Raw genomic sequence first — 21198 nt, 5'->3', positions numbered from 1 at the left:
GAAGTTGCAGTTGTATTAGGAAAATCTTGTCCATATTTAGAAAGTGTAGATTTTTGGAAAGCACAAACTTTAACTCCACATGGAGTTACAGCTTTGTCTCGCTGTACTAATCTTCGAGAAGTGGATTTTGGTTGGTGGTATGTTTTTAAAAAGAAAATATTTTATCATCTGCATAATTAATTAATTTCGATTTAATTTATTTCAACAATTATCTGTCTGTATAGTGGTGGAATGGGTGCTCCTGGTGATTCCTTACGAACATTGTTATCATCATGTCGCTACTTGGAAAAAGTATTTCTAGCAGCGCTTAGGGGATTAACAGATCGTGATTTAGAACCACTTTTATTATGTCAACGATTACAACAATTGGATCTATTAGGAGCTCGTTCCCTTACACCTGATATATGTTATGGATTTTTACTATTTTGCCCAAAGTTGGAAATGATTGACCTCAGTTTCTGTGAAGGTATTAATGATTTTATAGTACAGTTATGGCGACAGCAATATCCACATGTTTCCATTAAAAGAAGCTTTCAAGTATATAATTCAAGAGAAGAAGGGGAGAATACAAGCTCCAAGACTGTAATGTAATTGTATATAATTGTATGTGAAATATAATTATTGAAATATGTGTGTATTTATATTTGTCTTTTGTATAAGTATATATATAATATATTTTTGAAGTTACAACTTATTATGTGTATAGTGCAGGGAAAATGTTTATATGTATGAAAAAAAATAGTATCACTAAGAAAAAGATATTGAAGCTAGATAAGATGCATTGTATTTAACTTGGTAAAATAAATTGTGAATTTTTATGAAGATATAAGTGTATATTTTAATTTTATTTAAAGAATCTTTTTTAAATTATAGATCTCTCTATTAAAGTATCATAGAACAATACAATACAATATCCCTCTCCTATAAGAGGGAGAGAACACATATTCTATGAAAGTGGGGGTAGGGAATGTGAGTGATACATTGTATACACGAGTGAAGTGCACGTGGTTATTTTCAGTACAGGTTATTTAAACTATTTTTATAAAGAACTTGAATTTTGTGTAATTAAAAATAAGCAATGTGAATTTTAAATTAAAAAGTACATTAAATATATTTAAAGTGTACGTGTATGTAATTTTATGCACATAAATTACTTAAAAATAATGAAGACCGATTTAGAAAATAAATCGCCTGATTTTGGAAATAACATCAAAAAGAGGAAGAAGCAAAAAGGTAAGCAATACAATATAACATTTTATTTAAAAGAATTACAATTTTAATATATACATAATTTTTTTATATCGTTACGCGAAATGTTTTAATATTTAAAATTTTTGAAAAATGAAATTAGAATCTTCAAATTTTTGAAATTATTCTTAATATGATACATTTTTTATTTTATAACTCCATATAATAAATTCTATCTAAAATCTGAAAAAATTTTTAATTTCAGAAATGAATCATGTAGATATTAAGCATATTGATGGTAATTTGCAAGCAGTTGATGAACAAAATGATACAAACATGCTCAAAAGGAATTTAGCTTATGATGAAAACGAAATAATTAAAAAACAGAAGAAAAACCATATCAAAAAAATATACAAATTGAACATTTAAAATTAATTAATGGTATTGTACATATTTTTTTATGTTATATATATGTATATAAGATGTTTAATGAGTAATTATGTATAAATTTTTTATTATAGATGTAGAAAGTATTAACAAAGATGAAAATTTCGAAGACAAAGAAGATATAAATAAAGAAACGCAACATTTGGATGGAATCACTTTAAGGGAAAGTTTTAATTCTCCAAATGGTTTAGATATGTTAAGAAAATTTGTCAAAATCTGTAATGAAAACAAAAAAAGAGATTTAGCTGCAGAATATTTAAATACAGGTGGCAATATTTTGGAAATATTAAGATTATTAGATACTTCAGAAAAGAAAGGTACTAGTACTATTACAATTGTATGTGCTGCTGTAAAGATATTAATAATGAAGTAAGTATGTTATATTATTATAAGTTCAAATGCATTTCAAATAATAAATTGTTCCATGTAAATTTATGTTAATTTCTGTTTTTGTTAAGGATTTTAACACAATATCCAGAATACCAAACTGAAGCAGAAAGAGCATGTCATCACTTAATTAATTCACATTTATCATTAATTCATTCAATGATGTCTGCAAAAAGTAATGTAAAACAACGAAAAATAATTTTGCAATTACTTGCTGTAATAGTTTCATTAGGTGGTACTTTACCACGTGAACTACTTTCTCACCTAGCTTTACCTCCAGAACTTGTTAAATCTTTTGTGCAGCATACAAAACCCACAGATGATCAGAATATAAGGAACTGTTTTATTCACTTCATCCTTGCTTTCTTAATAGAAGGAAGTGTACCAGTCATTAGGTCTCTTTTGGATAAACAGCATTTGCTTTCTAGTATATTCCCTGATCTTATATATGATTCTAAAGATATTGTTGCTTTAATTTTAACTACTCTTAAAACTTATGTTCTTCACAACTCAAATGTAAGCAAAACTGTGAAGTTACAAATATTTTCAATACCAGTTATTCAGAATCTTGTATATCTATATAATTGGAAAGGTCCAAATAATTGGTCAAAACATAAAACTCAAAATGTTATGCCAAATTCACAATATCATGAAGAAAAAAAGGTAGTTATTGTTAATGTTACATTTTAATATGATTAACTTATATTTGATCTTACTAATAATTAAAGTTTTTAGCATTTAATTATATTTCATATGAACTTAAAAAATATTTTCTAATTCAGGTTGTTATTGAAATTGTGCATGACTTTCTAATTGTGTTATTAACGTCACATCGATATGGAATTATTTTTCATGATCATATGCTTGGGATAACAAGCGTTAAACATAATTACATGGTAAATGCAATACTTCAAAGCTTAGATCGACCATGGGAATATGAAAAACCATCAAATTTAGTAATTAAAATAATGACAGTATGCCCAGATTTAATTAAATCTCAATATATTTTATTGGAACCATACATTGAACCCAGAGTTTCAGTGAAATGGATTATTGTGATAAAATTTGTAAGGGAGGTAAATAATTTACATTTTCTATCTTATTGCTTAATGTTTGTTACATAATATTCACATTGAATAAACTTTATTACAGATAGTACAATCTGTAGATGTAGAAACTTGTATAAAGACAAGTTCATTAGAATTAAATGCATTTCAATTAGCTAGTGCAATGTTATCTTTGACTTTACCAGAAGTAATATTGAAAAGAGCAATTATGCCATCTTTAACCTATTCTAATATAATAGTACGACATGAAGCAGTACTTACACTTATATCTATGTTTAATCAGATACAAAAGTGCTTAATAGTTACAAAAATAGTTTATAAAGAAGATAGTGATTTTTGTACTTTTAAGAAGTTCGTAACAGAATTCATGATGAAGGTATATATGTCATTTTAAAGTGCATAAATTAAAAGATTCAAACATTGTATTTATCTTTGAGTAAATTGTAAAACACACTAATAATTATTTTATTATTTTGAATAAATGTTTTTATAGAATGTACCTAATTTAAATATGATACTGAAAGTCTGGAGTTGTGCTTTTATATCAGATTTAATTGAAGATAACAACAATGATAAGGAGTACATCCCAGAACCAAAGAAACATGAACATTTAATTGCTGTTTTAAATTTACTACACATGTATAATGAAGTATGTCCAAAACTGTTAGACACATCACCTGATGTGCAACCTGATACATTTTTAAATGTATTGAATAAATTGGATGATACTAATAATACTGAATTTAATACTATAAAAGTAAAGGCTATACAATTTCTATTTATATTGCATCCTAATGAATTTTTACCAGATAAGGTATGTAAAATATAGTTTCTACTTTAAGTTCAATTTTTTTAAGTAATTTATTTTCAATTACAAGTTTTCTTGATATTGATGAATATTTTTTTTTTAAGGAAATATTTAGGGATGCGCTATCGTTTTTAATAGGTGTCTTAAACGAAGAAGTATCTACAAAAGTAACAATTAAAACTTTATTGAATGCTACTGGAATGTTTGAAGGATGTAGTGATCATTTGGATATTTGGATTAATGGTTTTATAAATATGAATGATAGAGAAGAAGTCACAAAGTGGTTTATTCGTGCTATAAATAAAACCGCTCAAAATATTGAAAAATATGTAAATAAAATAATTGTGGCAGAAGAAATTCTTAATCAAGAAATTGTTCATGCTGGCAGATTAGAAAACATATTTAATGGTAAAAATGAATTTATTCGTTAAATGTATGTATGTATTATTTATAATTATCTTATTTCTTATATTTTTTAGATCTAATGAATAAGCCTAATGTTCATGAAGATTTGGCGAGTAATATTTTGCGTATGCAACGCTTTACATCATTATCACCTCTTTTATGTTGTATGTTACACAAAACAAAGAAAGATTTACAAATTCCAATTTTATCTTATCTGTCTTACATTTTAATACATACGTTGCATTATCAAATAACACCTCAATGTTTAATACATTTAACTAAAGATATAGAAACATTGCCAGTGAAAGAGTATTTATTAAGCTGGTTAGACGGTAATCAACCCGTTAATATTAAAAAAATACTGCCTTCAATGACCTTAATATGTAAACTGAATTCAGTATTTTTAAATGATACTAGATTACAGCTTAATGAAATATTTGATGGCAACAGTACTGTTACTTTTGAGTATAATAATGAGAATATAACAATTTGCCACTCTTTGTCAACATTTGAAATTACATATTTGTTCAAAATGACTACATTCTATTTAACACAATTTACTAAACGAGGTATCCTAACGAAAATTCAGTATGATAATCTCAAAATTTTGTTAATATCATTATTGTATCTTGCAAAAAATAGTCCCGACGATTTTATGCTTGTGGAAGAATGTGTGAAGTCCATTTTTACGCATCCTATTATTTTGCATTACTTTTCACCACTTAATAAAAAAGGCAAAGACGTCATCAAAAATATGATAACCCTTATAATTATTGACGTTTGTAATGTAACAATTGATTTATGTAAAAAATATAATATTAGAAGTCTATTCTCACATTTTAAAAATAAGTTTCTTATGCAACTATGTAAAATGATAGACAAACAACAGAAAGGAGAAAACGTAAATAATTTTGATACCGTTACTACTTTGTTAGAGGTATTGCAATTAACGCCGAAAGATATTGTATATTTATTAAAGAGGATAATGAAATTAGAAAATAGTATGTTTGTTTCAAATGATCAAAAAGATTTATCAATATATGGGTATGCGAGTCCAAAGCTTTTAAAATTGATAAATAGTAGTGAAATGAAATCCGAACGCAATGCATTCTTTAAATTAGATGCAGAATTTGTTAAATGCTTCTGTTTACATTTGCTATTTATAAAATCAAATTGTGTTACCAATTTTGAAATGTGGGAAACAGCTCTACATGGATATCTTTTAAAATTTTCATTCAATATATCTGGTATTGATACAAGTAAGTTATCATAAGTATCATAATATTATTTTATTGCTCTATTATGTTTTTACTGTGATCTCATATATTTATGTGATATTAATATATTTTTAGGTATATTTACATCATTATTATCAACAACAATTACTGAAACAACTGTTGGATTAATTTCATTCCTTATTAGTAAAAATATAACGTTTATACCAGTTTTTACAGAGAGTATAATGAAATCTAATAATATAAAAAGAGCTAATGTTGTATTACCACTAATTGAGAGTAATTTAAACATTAAATGGAATCAAGAGTTTCTACAGAATTTGAAGAAACATCACGAAACTGAAATTCTGGCATACTTGTGTAATCCAAAAAATACCAAATCTTGGATAGAAGAAAATATTATGGCAACTTGCTATTTAATTAAAACTACATTTCACTTTAAAACATGTAATGAAATATGTAATACTATTTTACACATCGGTGACAAATTGGATATGATATCTGAACATTATATAAAGCTTCTTCAAACTATATACTATAAGTGTACTGACTTGGAAACAAAGAGTGATAAATTTATTATCAATTTGACACAAGTTCTTCTCCATATAACTACTTTAACTTTAAAAAGCGAGTCTAAAAATATTCAAAAGCTTTATATACTTTGTGAAGCACTGAATGATGCAGTTAATCGCTTAAGAGATAAAAGGGAAGATTTTGTATTTGAGGCATTAAGTACTAACCATTCGTGGTTGCAATTTACACGATTTTCTTTAAAATTTGGTCTTAAAAAATTAAAAAGCGGTGAAGAACCAGTACCGATATTAAGAACCTTAAGTATTTTGTGTAATATCGCATATAAAAATGACAGTAATAATGAATATGTTGAAACCTTGTTTGAAATGACAACTTCTCATTCTGAATTTATTAATGTTATGTTGGAATCATCAGATACAAAAGGTATGCATATAATAGTAATTGTGTTACAAATGTATTACTTATTTACTTATTTAATGCATATTTAGGGGATTTAGTTAAATTGTTATGGATTCTTATACAAAAAAATAAAACAGTTATGGCATTAACGCATATACCTGTTTATTTGGCTGCATACAATGCTACTTTAACTGAAGCTGATCAATATATTTTACTTGTAAGTATATAGACAGTAAACAGGAATAAATTTTATATTATTTTTTAGAAAAAATATTAGTATATAGATTTGTTTTAGATTTTGCAATATTACGAAAGTAATAATCTTAATATTCACGAATATCGACCATATATATGGGGAAATGCGGCTACAATATATTACAGTGTAAAAGGCGAAGAATATACGAGTTTGTGGAGGCAACCGTCTATTTCTCAAGTTTTAAATTTATTTGAAGAAGATATAGTAAATAATACGATAAAACATTATCCAGTGGACAGAGCTTTGAATGTAATTTCGTTTGAGTATTTACAATTTTTGAAAATTTATTCAATATGTTCAAAACATTTACTTTTTTTGACTCTGTGAAACGACATAAAATATATTTGATCGTATTTCATTTTTTACAGAATAATGACTTGTGCAAGACAAATCATGTATATGATCCAGCATTTTATTTACCATTATTATGTTTTTTATTGTCTGAAAATAATGTTGTGCCATATTACAAAGTTGTACAGTGTGGTGCTTTAGCATTAACATTTGCTGCATGTAGCAGTAAGCATTCTGATATTCGTATGGTAGCTTATACCGTCATTGCAAGATATTATAGTCATTTGGAAGCTTCCAGGTATTTCGTAAGAAATAATAGTAACAATAATAATAAAAGTTACATATCTTGCAATACTAGATTGAATATTACTTTTCTATTTCTAGATGGAAAGCAAAGTTGTTATGGATGCGACTAATAGACGCGCTACGTTATGGTATTATATCGCAAGAGTCTAAATTTAATAGTGCACGTCTAAATTGTTTAGTTTCTACATTTTTGGCAAGAACGTCTTTGATTGCTACGTATCCATTACATCCTCTTTATTCAGCTTTACAAACATTTCTGATGGCAAAACCAGCAATGGATATAAATACGATACCAGAATTATTACAACTTTTTCACAGTTCTGACGTAGAATATAAAGAACACAGATATTGGATTTTGGAAAATATTCGCGATGGTATGAAAACAGAAAGTGAATTGGACATTGCTTTCAAATGTGTTTTGTTTAAAATGCTTTTAGATTTTTATATTTCTACTCTTTCAGATGCAAATACAAAGGTAATATTTTTATTCTTCTCAAATCTAATCTATTTTCATTTTACTTGAATAATATATTGTTATTTCAGAAACTTATTCTAGAAGTCATCGATGTTACGTTAAAAATTACTAAAGGCTCTGTATTTCTTATAGAGGGTCATGGATTACTTCCATGGCTATTTGAAGTTGCAAGAAATTCGTACAAATATGGAGTACAATATATTGAGCTTATAGTGAAAATAATGGATAAAATTTTGAATATTATATTGAATATTAAAGGGGACACCGTCCACTACAAATTAATGCTTTTAAATGTTGCATTATGTTTAAAGTCACATTTAGTAAAAAATATTAAGATTGGTACTTTTACTTTGTATATCAACATTTTGCAAACATTACTTCTTTCGAAATGTATGAAAGTAATTGTTACTAAAGAACATATGACAGAGATCCTTGAATTTTCTAAAAATTTGTTAGATGATGTAGATGAATGTGAAGATATGTTACGTTTTGGTTGTGAATATGTAACTAAAGTACATTGTTTAAACAATAATGATGAAATCGAAGTAGCAAAAAATAGCTTGAGAACATTAGTATGGACATGGTGTATTCACGAAGTAAAGCAAAACAATATATAATTTTTTATATACTATCTAAGCATTGTAATTAAATTGTGTATATATTTATCTCAGATATTTTTTGTAAGATATGGTGTTTTGTAAACATTTAAATAAGTTGCAAAAATAATGAAGTAAAAAAGTATAAATACGTGTAATAAACATGCAATTTTTCAGAAATTTTGTAGTACGTTCAAATATGGCGCCAGTTTTGTATGTTTTACTCGATCGATTGTTATATCGAAGTAATCGATATTGACCGATGAAACTATATTTAGGAACGTTGGATTACTTTGAACGTTTATTCAACATTGTGCTTGTTGGTGTATTTTTTTACGGAATTGTTGATCTTTTTGTTTTAACGTTAACTATATTGTTAATAGTGCTTTTTTTATACAATCGTGTGATATATTAAAAAAACCTTCAAGTTCTGTCGTATCGATACAAATTTTTAAGGTACATAACTATATTCTGTCAAACGTATATAATTAATCTTTCGCCTGCTAAGAGTATTTCACGCCATAACAGTTATTTGTCATGCTCAGTACACCTTATTATTTGGGTAAAATGTATGTACTAAAACGTCTGCATTTGGATCCATATACTTTCCCTGGTGGTGTCGTAATACTATCGTAATTTGAAAAATATCTAGATTTTCAAATAACATCTCGCCATTGTAACACTCCTTCATTTTTGGTAAGGCATGTCCATCAGTATTTAACTGTCGTCTTGATAATTTTACCGCCACAGATGACATGCCTTCATTTAAGTCTCTCATGGCCTGTTGTGTCTTCTCGTGTTTCAAAACGAGATGAGCAACATTATTTTGGTCAGTTCTGCTTAGGAAACCAGATTTCATACTTCCTGTTAGTCGAGAATAATTTTCGACGCTATCGTATACACCTGTAGCATTTGCATCGGATGCGTGACCTCTTGGATGTCCAGGAGCCCTGCATCCGCGACAGTAAACATTTTGCGAATTGTCAAGTACGACACCTGCTGCCTTAGGTGATGTACCAATATATCGAGCGCCGCCGATCATTAGCGACGTTTTATTGTTATTACCATTTGAGGATAGAAACGTATCGATTTGAGCGATCAAATGTTTCGTGTTGTTCGTTAGAAAATCAATGGTGTCTGTTCTTAAATCGATAGCGCTCTTTCCTGTTTGAGCAGCAATTACTGTGAACAGACACATATTTAAATCGGTTTCGGCATCAACGGGATCTTTATTACCCAATAATGTCCAATGTCCTATACAGTTTGGTGCTTGTTTGTGATATTCGACATTGATAGTATGCCCAATCAAACTATCGCTCGTTCCATTATTAATCGTTTGACATAAACGACCGTCCGGCTTCCATATTCGAATTGGTTTTCCCGTGAGTATACTTAGTGCGTTCATATGAATTAAACCTGTTGGCCCGTAATTTTTCAGATCGTTAATCAGATATTTAGCGAATTTTATTTTCCATAATTGTTCATTCTTTATTATTTTATATCTATCGTTGGATTTTCCGCGACGTCCGCGTATTTCTCTGTCTCGTTGTTTTTCATCTTGTGAATCATCGTTACCGATCGAATTTATGATCTCGTTGATATCGGGCATTACTTTCTTTTTTTTTTTTTTTTTTTTTTTTCGTAAAATGCTCCTTACAATTTCGAGTGTATATTTTGTCACCGATAACTTGAATTTCTTGTTCTTTTTCTATTGCGCGTCTTCCTCCATCGTATTGTCTTTTTCTTCTAAACCAGCACGATTTATTTGTAGTTTCTGACGAAACAACGGTGAACAGTGTCATTTTAACAATTTTCGGACAATGAAATAATGGAGAAAAGGAGGAAATAGTAAAATAATGAAATTAAATTCATGAAAGTTAATAGCACGTTGATATATCAACATGGTATTAAATGATTCTCATTCGTTCTAAAATTATAACACGAGTAAATACCTTAGTACGAAAGAATACACGTTGAAAGTTCATATTTCCCAAAATTTTCTCGACAGAAGACTAGAATTTCGAAAGGTCGGGCCAAATATCCATGATTGTAGACAATTTTAAAACTTCCGTCTAACCTTCATCCTGAACATTTCGCTCGCTTCTTTTTCTCCCCCTATGCTCATTTTTTTTTTTTTTACAATTTTCGAATATTTCCATTCGATTGATCGTGGATGGGTATCGATTATTCGACTACGCCCTATTATTTAACTGTTTCGAAACAGTTATAAAAGTAGTCTAAACGAAAAAATCGAAATTAAAAAGAAGAAAAATTTCTGAAATATCAATTAGATCACTTTCTTAATGGCCGTCGCCGTCTGTGGATCTTCAGTTACGAAAACGAGTAGGCTCTAGATGATCTCGATCAATCATCATCTAATCGTGAAACGTATGAAACGAAAGGAGAAGAAAAGAAATACTTCGCCCCGTTCGTAAAAGAACGAAAGCAAGCACGCGTATAATCATCAAGTTGAATTCGAAATGGCGTGGTAGTTTCCTCGGAATCTTTGCCGATCGTTCGATGGCCGATCCAATGATCCCATCGCCGGGATAAACGCGGGTTCTGAAAGTCGCGGACGCGGCTGGAAGCTGGCCGTAAGCATCGGCGTAAAGCACGACGGCAGGAGCGGAAAGTACGAGCGGATCGGTACCCGGTTTGCATTTATTGCGGCGGCGCGGCGTCTCGCTTCGGGAGGCGTGCTCAAGAGAGAAATCGTTCGCTGCTCGAGGAGAAAAAGAGGGTTTAAGGGCCAGGAGAAAAAGGAAACCGTTCGTGGCGGTTGGAAATGAGCGGGGAATCGAAAGGCAGAAGGGGGTGAGAGCCGCAGGTGTGGTGGGGATCCCCTGGATCCCTCGCGCACGATCCACGGCTTTCGTTGCTCCGTGCTACGATCGATGGATCAGTCTTGGTGCAACCGTCCCTTCGTGCTGGTTGCCGTCTCACCTTTTCGGTGGCGGTGTGTCGCGCGGTGTACGCGATCCATTTAAATGTTCCGTACACGTATATGGTTGTTCGTGCCCTCGAACCAAACGGTGCGAGATCGTTTTTGCCCGGATCGTCGAGTTTTTCCGCGGATCGCCAGAGGATATCGCGTTCGCGAGGAGAGACGTTGTTGGTAACGGTTGTTGTTGTAAATACCGTATTACACGAGGAGTGCGCGGTTTCGTGGTGAAACGAAATGGTCGAGGAGTGACGCGATGTTCGGTGATTTGAATGCTCGTACAAGCGGTGCCCACTTTTACACCGTCGTCTCGATTTTTCCACGGTGGTGGACACTTTCGATCGAGTGTGTGTCGCATTTCGTAGGAAAGGAAGAGGATGATGTTTCGTTAGAATGATCGTTAAGGATAGATTTTCTAGCCACCTAGTTCGAAATAAATGATAGCTGTTGTAAGTAGAGAATATTGTGAAATCTCGTTGGGAGATATGAACTTCTCAGTAGAAGTATAGTTGTTAAAGACTGTTTAATCATTTTTCGAGGGTTTCTTCGGTAATATATAGGGGGAGTTCCCCTAGCAGCGGACGCTTAAGGTTTTTCTTAAATAAATCTCTCTACCTGTGCACACGCGACTCAAACGCGTAGAAAACTTATTTTTCTTCCTTTTGTCTCCTCTAAGAGATACGCAGAATAACAGCTCCGTAGCGTTTCAATTATTGCAGATATAACTAATCTCCGATATTAGGTGCCGTCCGGCGTTAAGGGAACTCCCCGTATCACGTGCAAGTTAGGGTAGGTAAATCGAAAAAACCGAAAGGAACACCTTTTCTCCGACGATTTTTTCGAGTTTTGTTGGTCTGAGATATCCTTTTTTGCCGATTCTCTCTTTCGAGTTAATTTGTATGTTTGAATTTGGTTGGTAGGTAGTGTCGAATGTTGGAATTTGGAGAGAAAACGAGAAAGATTTTGATCAACGTTCAAATTTCGATTGGTTCGTGTCGGAAAAGTTTACTCGCCGTGTTTCGCTTGTCGTTTCGAAGAATATACGGTGACATTGATGCCGCGGCGAAACGTGCTCGATGGTGATATCAATGCCCGCACAAGAGAGTCGCAACGACTCGTGTACCGAACGTTGGATTCGCGATTACTTGGTTTAAACGCGCTTCTGTACGGTTCCATCCTCATCTCGCGGCCATTTTCGCGTGTAATGTAAAGTTGAATTGTTCGAGCAATTGATTCGAACATTCGTCAAACATACGAAATATATTTCGATAATTTTCAAGATTTTCTCAATCCTCTGTTCCGTATCGTCGAACTGTGCACGATTGTCGCGTACGTGAAGTACTTGAAAATGATCGTTACACGTGGAACTCTTGTACATTTCGAAAACAGTGATGGTGACGGTTGAAAGTGTGAAAAGATAGAGAAGCAATTAGTACAATTATTGTAAACCAACAATTATTGTGTGGCTAGAGTGTTTCATTGACAAGTGTTTGTGATGTGCTTTCAGATCTGTAATTGACACAATTTGTTGCTAGTATGGTGTAACACACGTGACCGCGTTTGGATTACGAGTATCCGGAAATTCTCTTTCAACGGAACATGTATGGCTGGTGAGTAAATTACATTAATAATATATACAGTAAATACTCTACAAGTGTCAGTCAGTTTGGATTCTACAAGTGTCAGTATAGATGGGCCTAGGCCTGCGTCATCTCGCTCGCAGTCAGTCAACAATTCTCGACAATTCATAATAGAAAAATATAATTTCTTTAATTTTACTTTTTTTCATCTGAAATTGTTTTTAACATGTTTTTAACATTTTAACATTTTCCGATGAAAATGAGATCAAACACGATATAATTAATGAACAACATTTACTTATTAACACGTTCACTGTCTGGCGTGACAGTGGGCGCGTGGCTCGAAAACGTAGTCCCTGACTCTACAAGTGTCAGGTTTAGATTCCTCGCGGACTGACACTTGTGGAGAATTTACTGTATCTCGTTTAAAATTGTAAACAAAAGTATGTAAGAAATACGAGATTTCGGCGGCGAAGTGGTGGCCTGGACTTTCTCACCCAGGAAGAGAAAGCGCGCGGGTACCTGAGGGTGCCGTAAACTAAGCCCTTTCCCCGGAAAGTCCAACGAGGGGGCTCCGACGGTTTTTCGGGGCAACGCGGGATACGACGCGGAGGGGACTTAGCAGTCGCTTATCGCTATACTTTAATACATTTTTAGTTAATACCCTATCCTGTGTTAAATGTACTTAAGTTATGCTGACAAGTACATCGACCAAAAATTACGAAAAGAAAATTCAACATTTTTCACGATATCTAAAAATGATACTTTCGTCTACTTCATACGCGCGTCGTGAATACTCGAACAATTCTTCAAAAATCGTTTCAAAATTAACGTATTAGTTATAAAAAAAAAAAAAAACAGATTAATCATCGTAGATGCATCGAACGTCAAGTTATAATTTGCGTAGAATTCATTTCCGCGTATGAATTAAGAGTGGGGGAGAAATATTCGTAAACGGAGAAATATTTAACGGATCTCCCTGTTCGTGGAACCATCAACGAAACAGAGGACGTGATTCTGGACGAAAGGCGGCGTCGTTTCGTGGAAGTCATGAGTTTAACGTTCGCGTTCATGCTGAAAGGGAATGACGAGCCGCGAAACGTGCACGCACCGCCTAACGAACGTACCTCGTACGCATAAACCCGGCACGTGTATATATTTTTTCTCTTCTTTATTCAGTATGCATCCGGCTGGCTGCGTGGCACAGGTAATAATGCGTCTGCCTCTTGGCCACGCAACAATGACGTTCTGTTAACAGTCACTTTTCCGGTGGCGATCCACAGTCCCGTGTGCACTGTTCGACGACTTCGTGTGACATGTGCATGTTTGAAATAGTTGACGGGGACATTCGGGAATACATAACACAGTTTCGTCGTTTCGCGACTACGCGAGATTTCGACGTTACATTTTCGGGGCAATTTTTTCTGGATTTTTCTTCGTTTTTTAAGGAACGACAAGAAATACGACAATCTTGTATGTCGTATTTATTCTGGTGGCAAGACTATCTTAACGGTGTTAAATTTGCCATCTTTGGGTACCTTCTTCCTCAGAAACATACTTCTGCCAATTTTCTACGATTTTTCGAGAAGGCGCGCGAAGCTTGAAAATGTTAACTTTCAGGAAATCGCGACTGTTACTCCGTTAACTTTTTCTACGTTTAAAAATCGAGTAAAATTTGAGAAATGTGTAGCAATTTGTTTGTAATTTCTGGTTATACAGTCGCGTGCGAGAAGATACCGTAAGTTTCATGCTCGTCTTTTCTTAAATAAATCGTGTCTCACTTTAAACAGCAAATTACGGGAAATAACATCGGATGCGTGATTTTTTCTTCGCATATCGCAACTTCCTGAACGGAGATCGTGTGATTTCCGCAGAAATGAAAATTCCACCGAATCGTAGGTTTTACTCGGCGCGATTTCCACGTAGCCTTTCATTTTATCGCGAATCTTATAAATCTGCTTGGCGATAGAAAAAGCGTCGAGTTAGAATTCTGGAAAAAGTTAGTCGACGCAAGAGGGGATGCGCGTGAGAAAGGTAAACCATATGTACGACAGGAAACCGCGGTGGAAAGATAGTAAGCACCTGCTGCGGCAACCGCGTCGATGCGTAATATAAACGCAATAATTCCGCTATAGGACAGCTTGAAGGGCTTTGACTTTCGCGAAAGAATACGAATCCTCTTTGGTAGGTCCGCGGCGAAGCTGCTTAGAGAGAAGAAAAAACAGAAGAAAAACTGCCCGAGAATAAGAAAACCTTTTTTTCCCGCCTTCTTCGAAACGACGCTAATTTATGGCGTCCTCCGAAGGATGGCTGCATAAATATCGATAGTAAAATTAATCGAGTTCTGTTAGCGCAGATGATATCGCATACCGGTTTTCCAGGAATGTAACGCGGTTCATTCATGCTTTACATCGAACGCGAATACATTACGGTGTGCTTTGCGCATTATTCGCGGCGATTCAATGGCGGCGGAGATGCGCGCCGTGGAGAGAGTTGGGCATCGATTCGCATCTCCTTTTTCATTAACCGTAGAAGAAGTTCGAATTTTTCTCTTCTTTGGACAAATAATAATTCACTTTCTCGTTGCTCTTCGCGTATAATATTATGATCGTCTTATCTTATCGAAGGGATAATCTTTTAATTATGTTAATGCAACGCGTGAGGAACGAAGAAGGGTGGTTAGGTTTGGTGAGAAGAAAAAAAAAGAAAGAAAAGAAGAGAGCAGAAGGAAAAGAGTGTAAGAAAAGGTAGAAGGAGTGAAATAAAGTGGATATGATAAATCACCGTATCAGGATTGAATTTATGCTCGATGAGCTAAAAGGACGGCCTTGGAGGGCAAATAAATTCTAGCGAATTCCGCGTGGCTGGTATCGTAAGCCGCAGCAGAGCGTAACATTTACGTTTGCTACGTGCAAAGATATATTATCGCGATTGTATCGGTGGATGCAACGCAGGGGTCTTGCAAATTTCGCTGCAATACATCAGCGACGATCTGGTAGTAACGAGCTACCGATTTTTCCCCCGTGTCGTTTCGTAGAGTTAACAAATCATGTTCGGTTGTTATTGGTTCTTCGCGATGACGTGGAACATTTGCTTACGATCGCCGTAATTGTGACAAATTTGATAAAAAACTGCTCGCACGTTGTACCGATTTATCGCGAAGATACGTTTTCTTGATTAAACAACGTGAGAGTTTCTTTGAAAAAAATGAAACAAATTCGATGTAACGCAAAGAAGAATCGTGGAAAGAGAAAGGTTCATCCTGATAGGTAGATTACTTAATTTCGCATTTTTGACGTGGAAATTTCTATTAAGGCTATTAAGGTGATAGCTTGGTTTTATTTTTAATTCTATAAATCGGTCCTAATGCCCGAGATAAGCTAACGTTGTACTATCTGAGACTTGGACGTACTACCTATATATACCACGTGTAACAGAGTTAATTAAGCGTTGCTGATGACTCAATTTCCAGCTTGATCGGTCACGTCGATTTGAATTGGCTGTTGGACAGACCGTAAAAGAATCCGTTGAAATGTGATTCCCCCAAACGATAGCCTGTCATTGACGACACCCTTTTTACACGCGTAAGTAAAAGGTGTGTCTTTAGAACTGTACGAAGTTGCGTGACGAAGAAACTTTACGGGTGCGTAATGCAATTGAAAAATCGCAGAAAAGTTTGATACAAATGTTTGAAAAATAAAATTTATAAGATGAGATACAGTATCTTACCACGTAATGTAACTTTCTATTGTGTAACATATTAAAAACACTGTTTGGGAAAAGTTTGTCACAGAATTGCATTTCTTATTTAATCTTCCTTTACTGCTACTTCTTGTGAAATTTTATGTCAGAAAATTGAAGAAATTCTTCTTTGTGTTTCGTAGGCAATTGATTGCTAATTTGCTATTGACAGATCGATGTTAAAATTTGATGTTAAATGGAACTTTCATATCTACCATAGAATCTGAATAATTTTTCAAGGTATTTTATTAAGAAACGGGCACATAGTGTTCAATTTTCTATCTTAGAATTAACTTACTTTATCTTAGGAACTACTTAAAGTTCAAACTTTTAACTGTGTGTGAGAATCAGAGTGTCGACGGGTACGCGTAGTTCTTAGCTTGGTATCCTTTTGCAAAAGTGAGAATTTTCTTTGGAAAAGGATACCAATTACCAGGTCCCACCACGAGGAGGTGACTACGCAAGGGACCCGACAAAAACACATGCCCTACTGGCAGCTTTCTACCTTCAGAGATACGCGTTTCTCATTTGTAGCAATAGAAATTTTATCGAAAATTCTTAATGAGAGAAATTCGCGAAAGGACCAACGAGCCTATACGACGTAATTATTCTAAGAATATCGCGCGCTATTCGTAGACAAGTACGTCGTGAAAAAGCTCGAAGGAACTGAGCGATCGAGAATTGATACTCGCGAGAAGATTATTATTCTATGGTCAGTATCGACGATAGTCAAAATGCAGAAGGTATTTTGTTAATTGTGCTAGAAATGAGTCGCGTATCTCTGTAAGAAAGCGCTCACATGGTATTCGGTACAATTTTCTATCTTAGAATTACTTATTTTATTTTAGGAAGTAGTTGAAATTAAAACGCACGCATCCCACGACGTGTAAAATATCTTCCAACTTGTTTTATCTTATGGACTACTTAAAGTTAAGATTCGCTTGGTTCGTATTCACACACTTTACAGTGGCTTATTTTATAATACACTCGTACGGCACTCTGTACAATTTTCTATTCATTCTTCGTGCACGAATTTACATTAAAATTAGTAGGAGGAAGGGAAATATCTGAAAAGGTTGGGTTAAGTAAAAGGAATTTTTCGAAATTTATTTGCAAGCGAAATTTATAATTCTAAACTGCAGAATTCGTCATAGTATATAATTTCTCAATCTCTAATTATTTTTGGGATATTAAAGCAAATACGTTTATTACTTGCAACTCGAGAGACATTTTCAACCCTTCGTCGTGAACGATTGTCGATATTAAGAAATACCTGACAAATATACCTATCAAACTTTCATCAAAATCTGATTTTGATGTTCAATGTGTTTGTGAATAGTTGAAGAAAATGAATATTCCAACTAAAGTAGTATGAAATTCTGAAATTACTGAAAATGAATAAATTTGATTATTTATAACAAATAAATAGTGTATACCTGAAATATTTCTCCAGAAAATATTTAATTAATAAAGAAAAAGATGTGACTCACCACTTACCACACAACTGGACATTGTAACATAGATTTGGTTGCATTTGTTCATCCTCTCAGATCCATCGAGCCTTTGAAATTTCCTCAGTGAATCATTTGCATCCTTCAAGCCTTGAATTTGGTTGCACCAGTGGTCCAATGCCAGTTTGAATGACCCAATGCCAGTTTGAATGACCCAGTGCCAGATTTGAATGACCCAGTGCCAGATTTGAATGACCCAATGCCAGATTTGAATGATCCAAAGCCAGATTGGAATGACCCAAAGCCAGATTTGAATGACCAAATGCCAGTTTGAATGACCCAATGCCAGTTTGAATGACCCAGTGCCAGATTTGAATGATCCAAAGCCAGATTGGAATGACCCAAAGCCAGATTGGAATGACCCAATGCCAGATTTGAATGACCCAATGCCAGATTTGAATGACCCAAAGCCACTGACCAAGACCCACCAGACTTAGGAAGCTGTGGAAGTGTCGCGCGAAATTGTGTACGGATCGCGATTTTTTTTCAGTGTAGTTTAATTCGTTGAATTTTATTTAGTACCCGAACGCGCGAATTTTTATCATCGTCCACTTTATTATGTACTCCATTTTAGTTGGGACATTTATGAAAAATTGAATTAGATGGGGTATTTAGCAAAGGTTTAAGGGAGGTATCAACTGAACGCTCTGAAAAAAAGAAAAGCAAAGAAAGAAAAAGGGATGAAGCTATTATGAAACGCGGCGCGACGTAATAAATTCTCGTATCGATCGAAAGTAATGGGCATTCGTAGTGAAAATTGACTCTATTAAGAATTAACGCGGTATACTATTGGGATACTCTAATAATGGGAGGGCGTTTGCACCTTTAGTGCAGTAGAGTTCGGATGTGAACTCACATCCTTTGATTTCTTCTTCCAAGTTTTGGTAGTTCAGCTTCAAACATGCACATGCACACACATATATAACCAATCACCAAACCCTCAAAAAATTCACTCACAGTTCGCAGACAGGCAGCTGGGCTCTGCAATGTCGATTTCGTTGCATCCTTCCTTCCTTCCTTCCTTCCTCTCAGATGGTCATCCTTCCTCCAAGCGTTGATTTTCCAAGACTCACAAACTCACGAATTGTGAGTCACTGTGGAATGGGCGACGCGAAAAGTGCTTCGAAACGCGATTTATTTAGAGAGGGAGAAACCGCGAATTTATATTACTTTAGACTCTACTATCGAACAAAACTTTGATAGAACGCGAGTGAAGAAGTATGAAATAAACGCGAGTAAATTGAATAAAAAGCAAAAACGCGAATTGGGAGGAAATATCAGATAAACGCGGAAAAATATGCAATAATAAGTCGAACTAGGGATGAAGCTATTATTTCAATACGCGATTCACTGACTCTAATATTTTGAAAAATTGAAAACTTCTCGTAAAAATCGATTATTAATTGCGAAACACTAGTGAGACGGTTTAATTAGGGGCAGCACAATATATAACACAACTAACTACCCATATCACCAGAAAAAAAACCCATTTTTGTCACTCACAATTCGAAGATTAGGCAGCTGGGCTCTGCAATGTCGATTTCGTTGCATCCTTCCTTCCTTCCTTCCTCTCAGATGGTCATCCTTCCTCCAAGCGTTGATTTCCCAAGACTCACAGACTCACACTTTGTGAGTCACTGTGGAATGGGCGACGCGAAAAGTGCTTCGAAACGCGATTCATTTAGAGGGGGAGAAATCGCGAATTTATATTACTTTAGACTCTACTGTCGAACGAAACTTTCATAGAACGCGAGTGAAAAACTGAAAGAAAGCATGAAATAAACGCGAGTAAATTGAAAGAAAAGCAAAAACGCGAATTGGGAGGAAATAGTTAAACGCGGAAAAATATTCAATAATAAGCGAACTAAGGATGAAGCTATTATTTCAATACGCGTTGCACTGACTCTAATATTTATCAAAATTGAAAATTGATTTATCACGGTAAACTACTTGGACGGTTTAATTAGGGGCATAGTGCAACGAGTACAGTGCACTCGTTGCAAATCAGCTCACAATATACAATTCAATAATGTAACTAACTACTTAACATGCAAAATTCATGCAACTCCTGCGAAGAATTAGATTAGTAAATCACAATTCATGAAACAAATTCAAAATTCATTTTTCAATAGCATAGAAAATATCATAAATACTGAAAGAAAATAAAATTATAGATTGCTGGAAGAAAAGTACATATTAAATTTAGAAATAACCTGTAACAAACAAAGTATTTAATTAATGGACAGCTGAAACGCCGAAATATTTTCATTAGGCAACCTCTCAAATTCATTTCGATATCCTATTCGACAAGTACGAAGAACAACAATAACAAACTGAAATCTCGATTTCCCTAAACCCTCAAAACAATCTCGAAATACGTTCGATAATAATTTTCTCGCGTGTATTAACGACCCGAAGGATTATTTAAATTTATTTCAAGCAAAAAGTAGCAGTAGTTCAGTAGTAAATAGTGGACTATTAGACTTTGAATAGTCCAAGTTTAAGTTTTAATAATTAGAAAAATTAGAAAAATTCAAAGCAGAGTATTCAAAGTCTAATAGTAAATTTCAGAAAGAAATTTTGAGAGAAGGTAGTTGAGTGTGTATAGGGTGGACATAGGCTGCTAGCCAGAAGCCCTCGACCACCCTACCCACGTCTCAGTACCCTCAGATCAAAATTACGCGAAGTGTCTAGGGCCCAGTATAAAGGGTAAATGATTTCGCCGGAGCTCGCGGGTCTATTTATACCTGCGGTACCCCTTCCCCAAAATCATTAGCAAAGTCGTTAATAATTCGGGCGGGAATCGACTATTTTTCGCGGGAATCGACTACTTTGCGCGGGAAACGGACTACTTTGCGCGGGAGATCGATCACTTTTCGCGGGAAATCGATAATTTCTCGCGGGAATCGGTCACTTTTCGCGGGAAATCCTTCGTTTTTCGCGGGAATCAATTATTTTTCGCAGAAAATCGCCGATTCTTTCGTAATTCTATTTTGCATTCTATTGTAATGTTATAATAACGTATAATTTA

The 21198-nt window shown here is 34.0% G+C and overlaps 3 protein-coding genes across 3 annotated transcripts in view; 2 read left to right on the top strand and 1 right to left on the bottom strand.

Moving 5' to 3' along the window:
• The window catches only part of LOC108570220 (F-box/LRR-repeat protein 4), a 3060-nt gene extending 2469 nt beyond the window's left edge, over positions 1-591 (top strand). The window contains 2 exon segments of the mRNA XM_017932037.1: positions 5-137; positions 225-591. Coding sequence (XP_017787526.1) covers positions 5-137; positions 225-591 — 500 coding nt within the window.
• Positions 592-1163: 572 nt separating this feature from the next.
• LOC108570218 (nucleolar pre-ribosomal-associated protein 1) lies at positions 1164-8415 on the top strand. Its single transcript, XM_017932036.1, is given in 15 exon segments — positions 1164-1233; positions 1448-1672; positions 1710-2004; positions 2094-2685; positions 2805-3098; positions 3175-3465; positions 3583-3903; positions 4002-4305; positions 4377-5561; positions 5655-6494; positions 6560-6687; positions 6766-6975; positions 7095-7315; positions 7402-7798; positions 7867-8415. Coding segments are annotated over 15 exon segments (5922 nt in total).
• A 520-nt stretch (positions 8416-8935) lies between these two features.
• On the bottom strand, positions 8936-10003 carry LOC108570217. Its single transcript, XM_017932035.1, has one exon. It carries the CDS (start codon positions 10001-10003, stop codon positions 8936-8938), a length of 1068 nt encoding a protein of 355 aa, XP_017787524.1.
• Between the last annotated feature and the right edge of the window lie 11195 nt (positions 10004-21198).

The sequence above is a fragment of the Habropoda laboriosa genome, unplaced genomic scaffold (assembly GCF_001263275.1).
Source record: "Habropoda laboriosa isolate 0110345459 unplaced genomic scaffold, ASM126327v1 scaffold81, whole genome shotgun sequence".
NCBI lineage: Eukaryota > Metazoa > Arthropoda > Insecta > Hymenoptera > Apidae > Habropoda > Habropoda laboriosa.
Note: the sequence above shows the minus strand (reverse complement) of the source record. Positions and strands in the feature narration are given on the sequence as shown.

Excerpts from the sequence above, each read along its gene's own strand:
- LOC108570217 (XM_017932035.1), bottom strand. The coding sequence starts at position 10,003 with ATGCCCGATATCAACGAGATCATAAATTCGATCGGTAACGATGATTCA.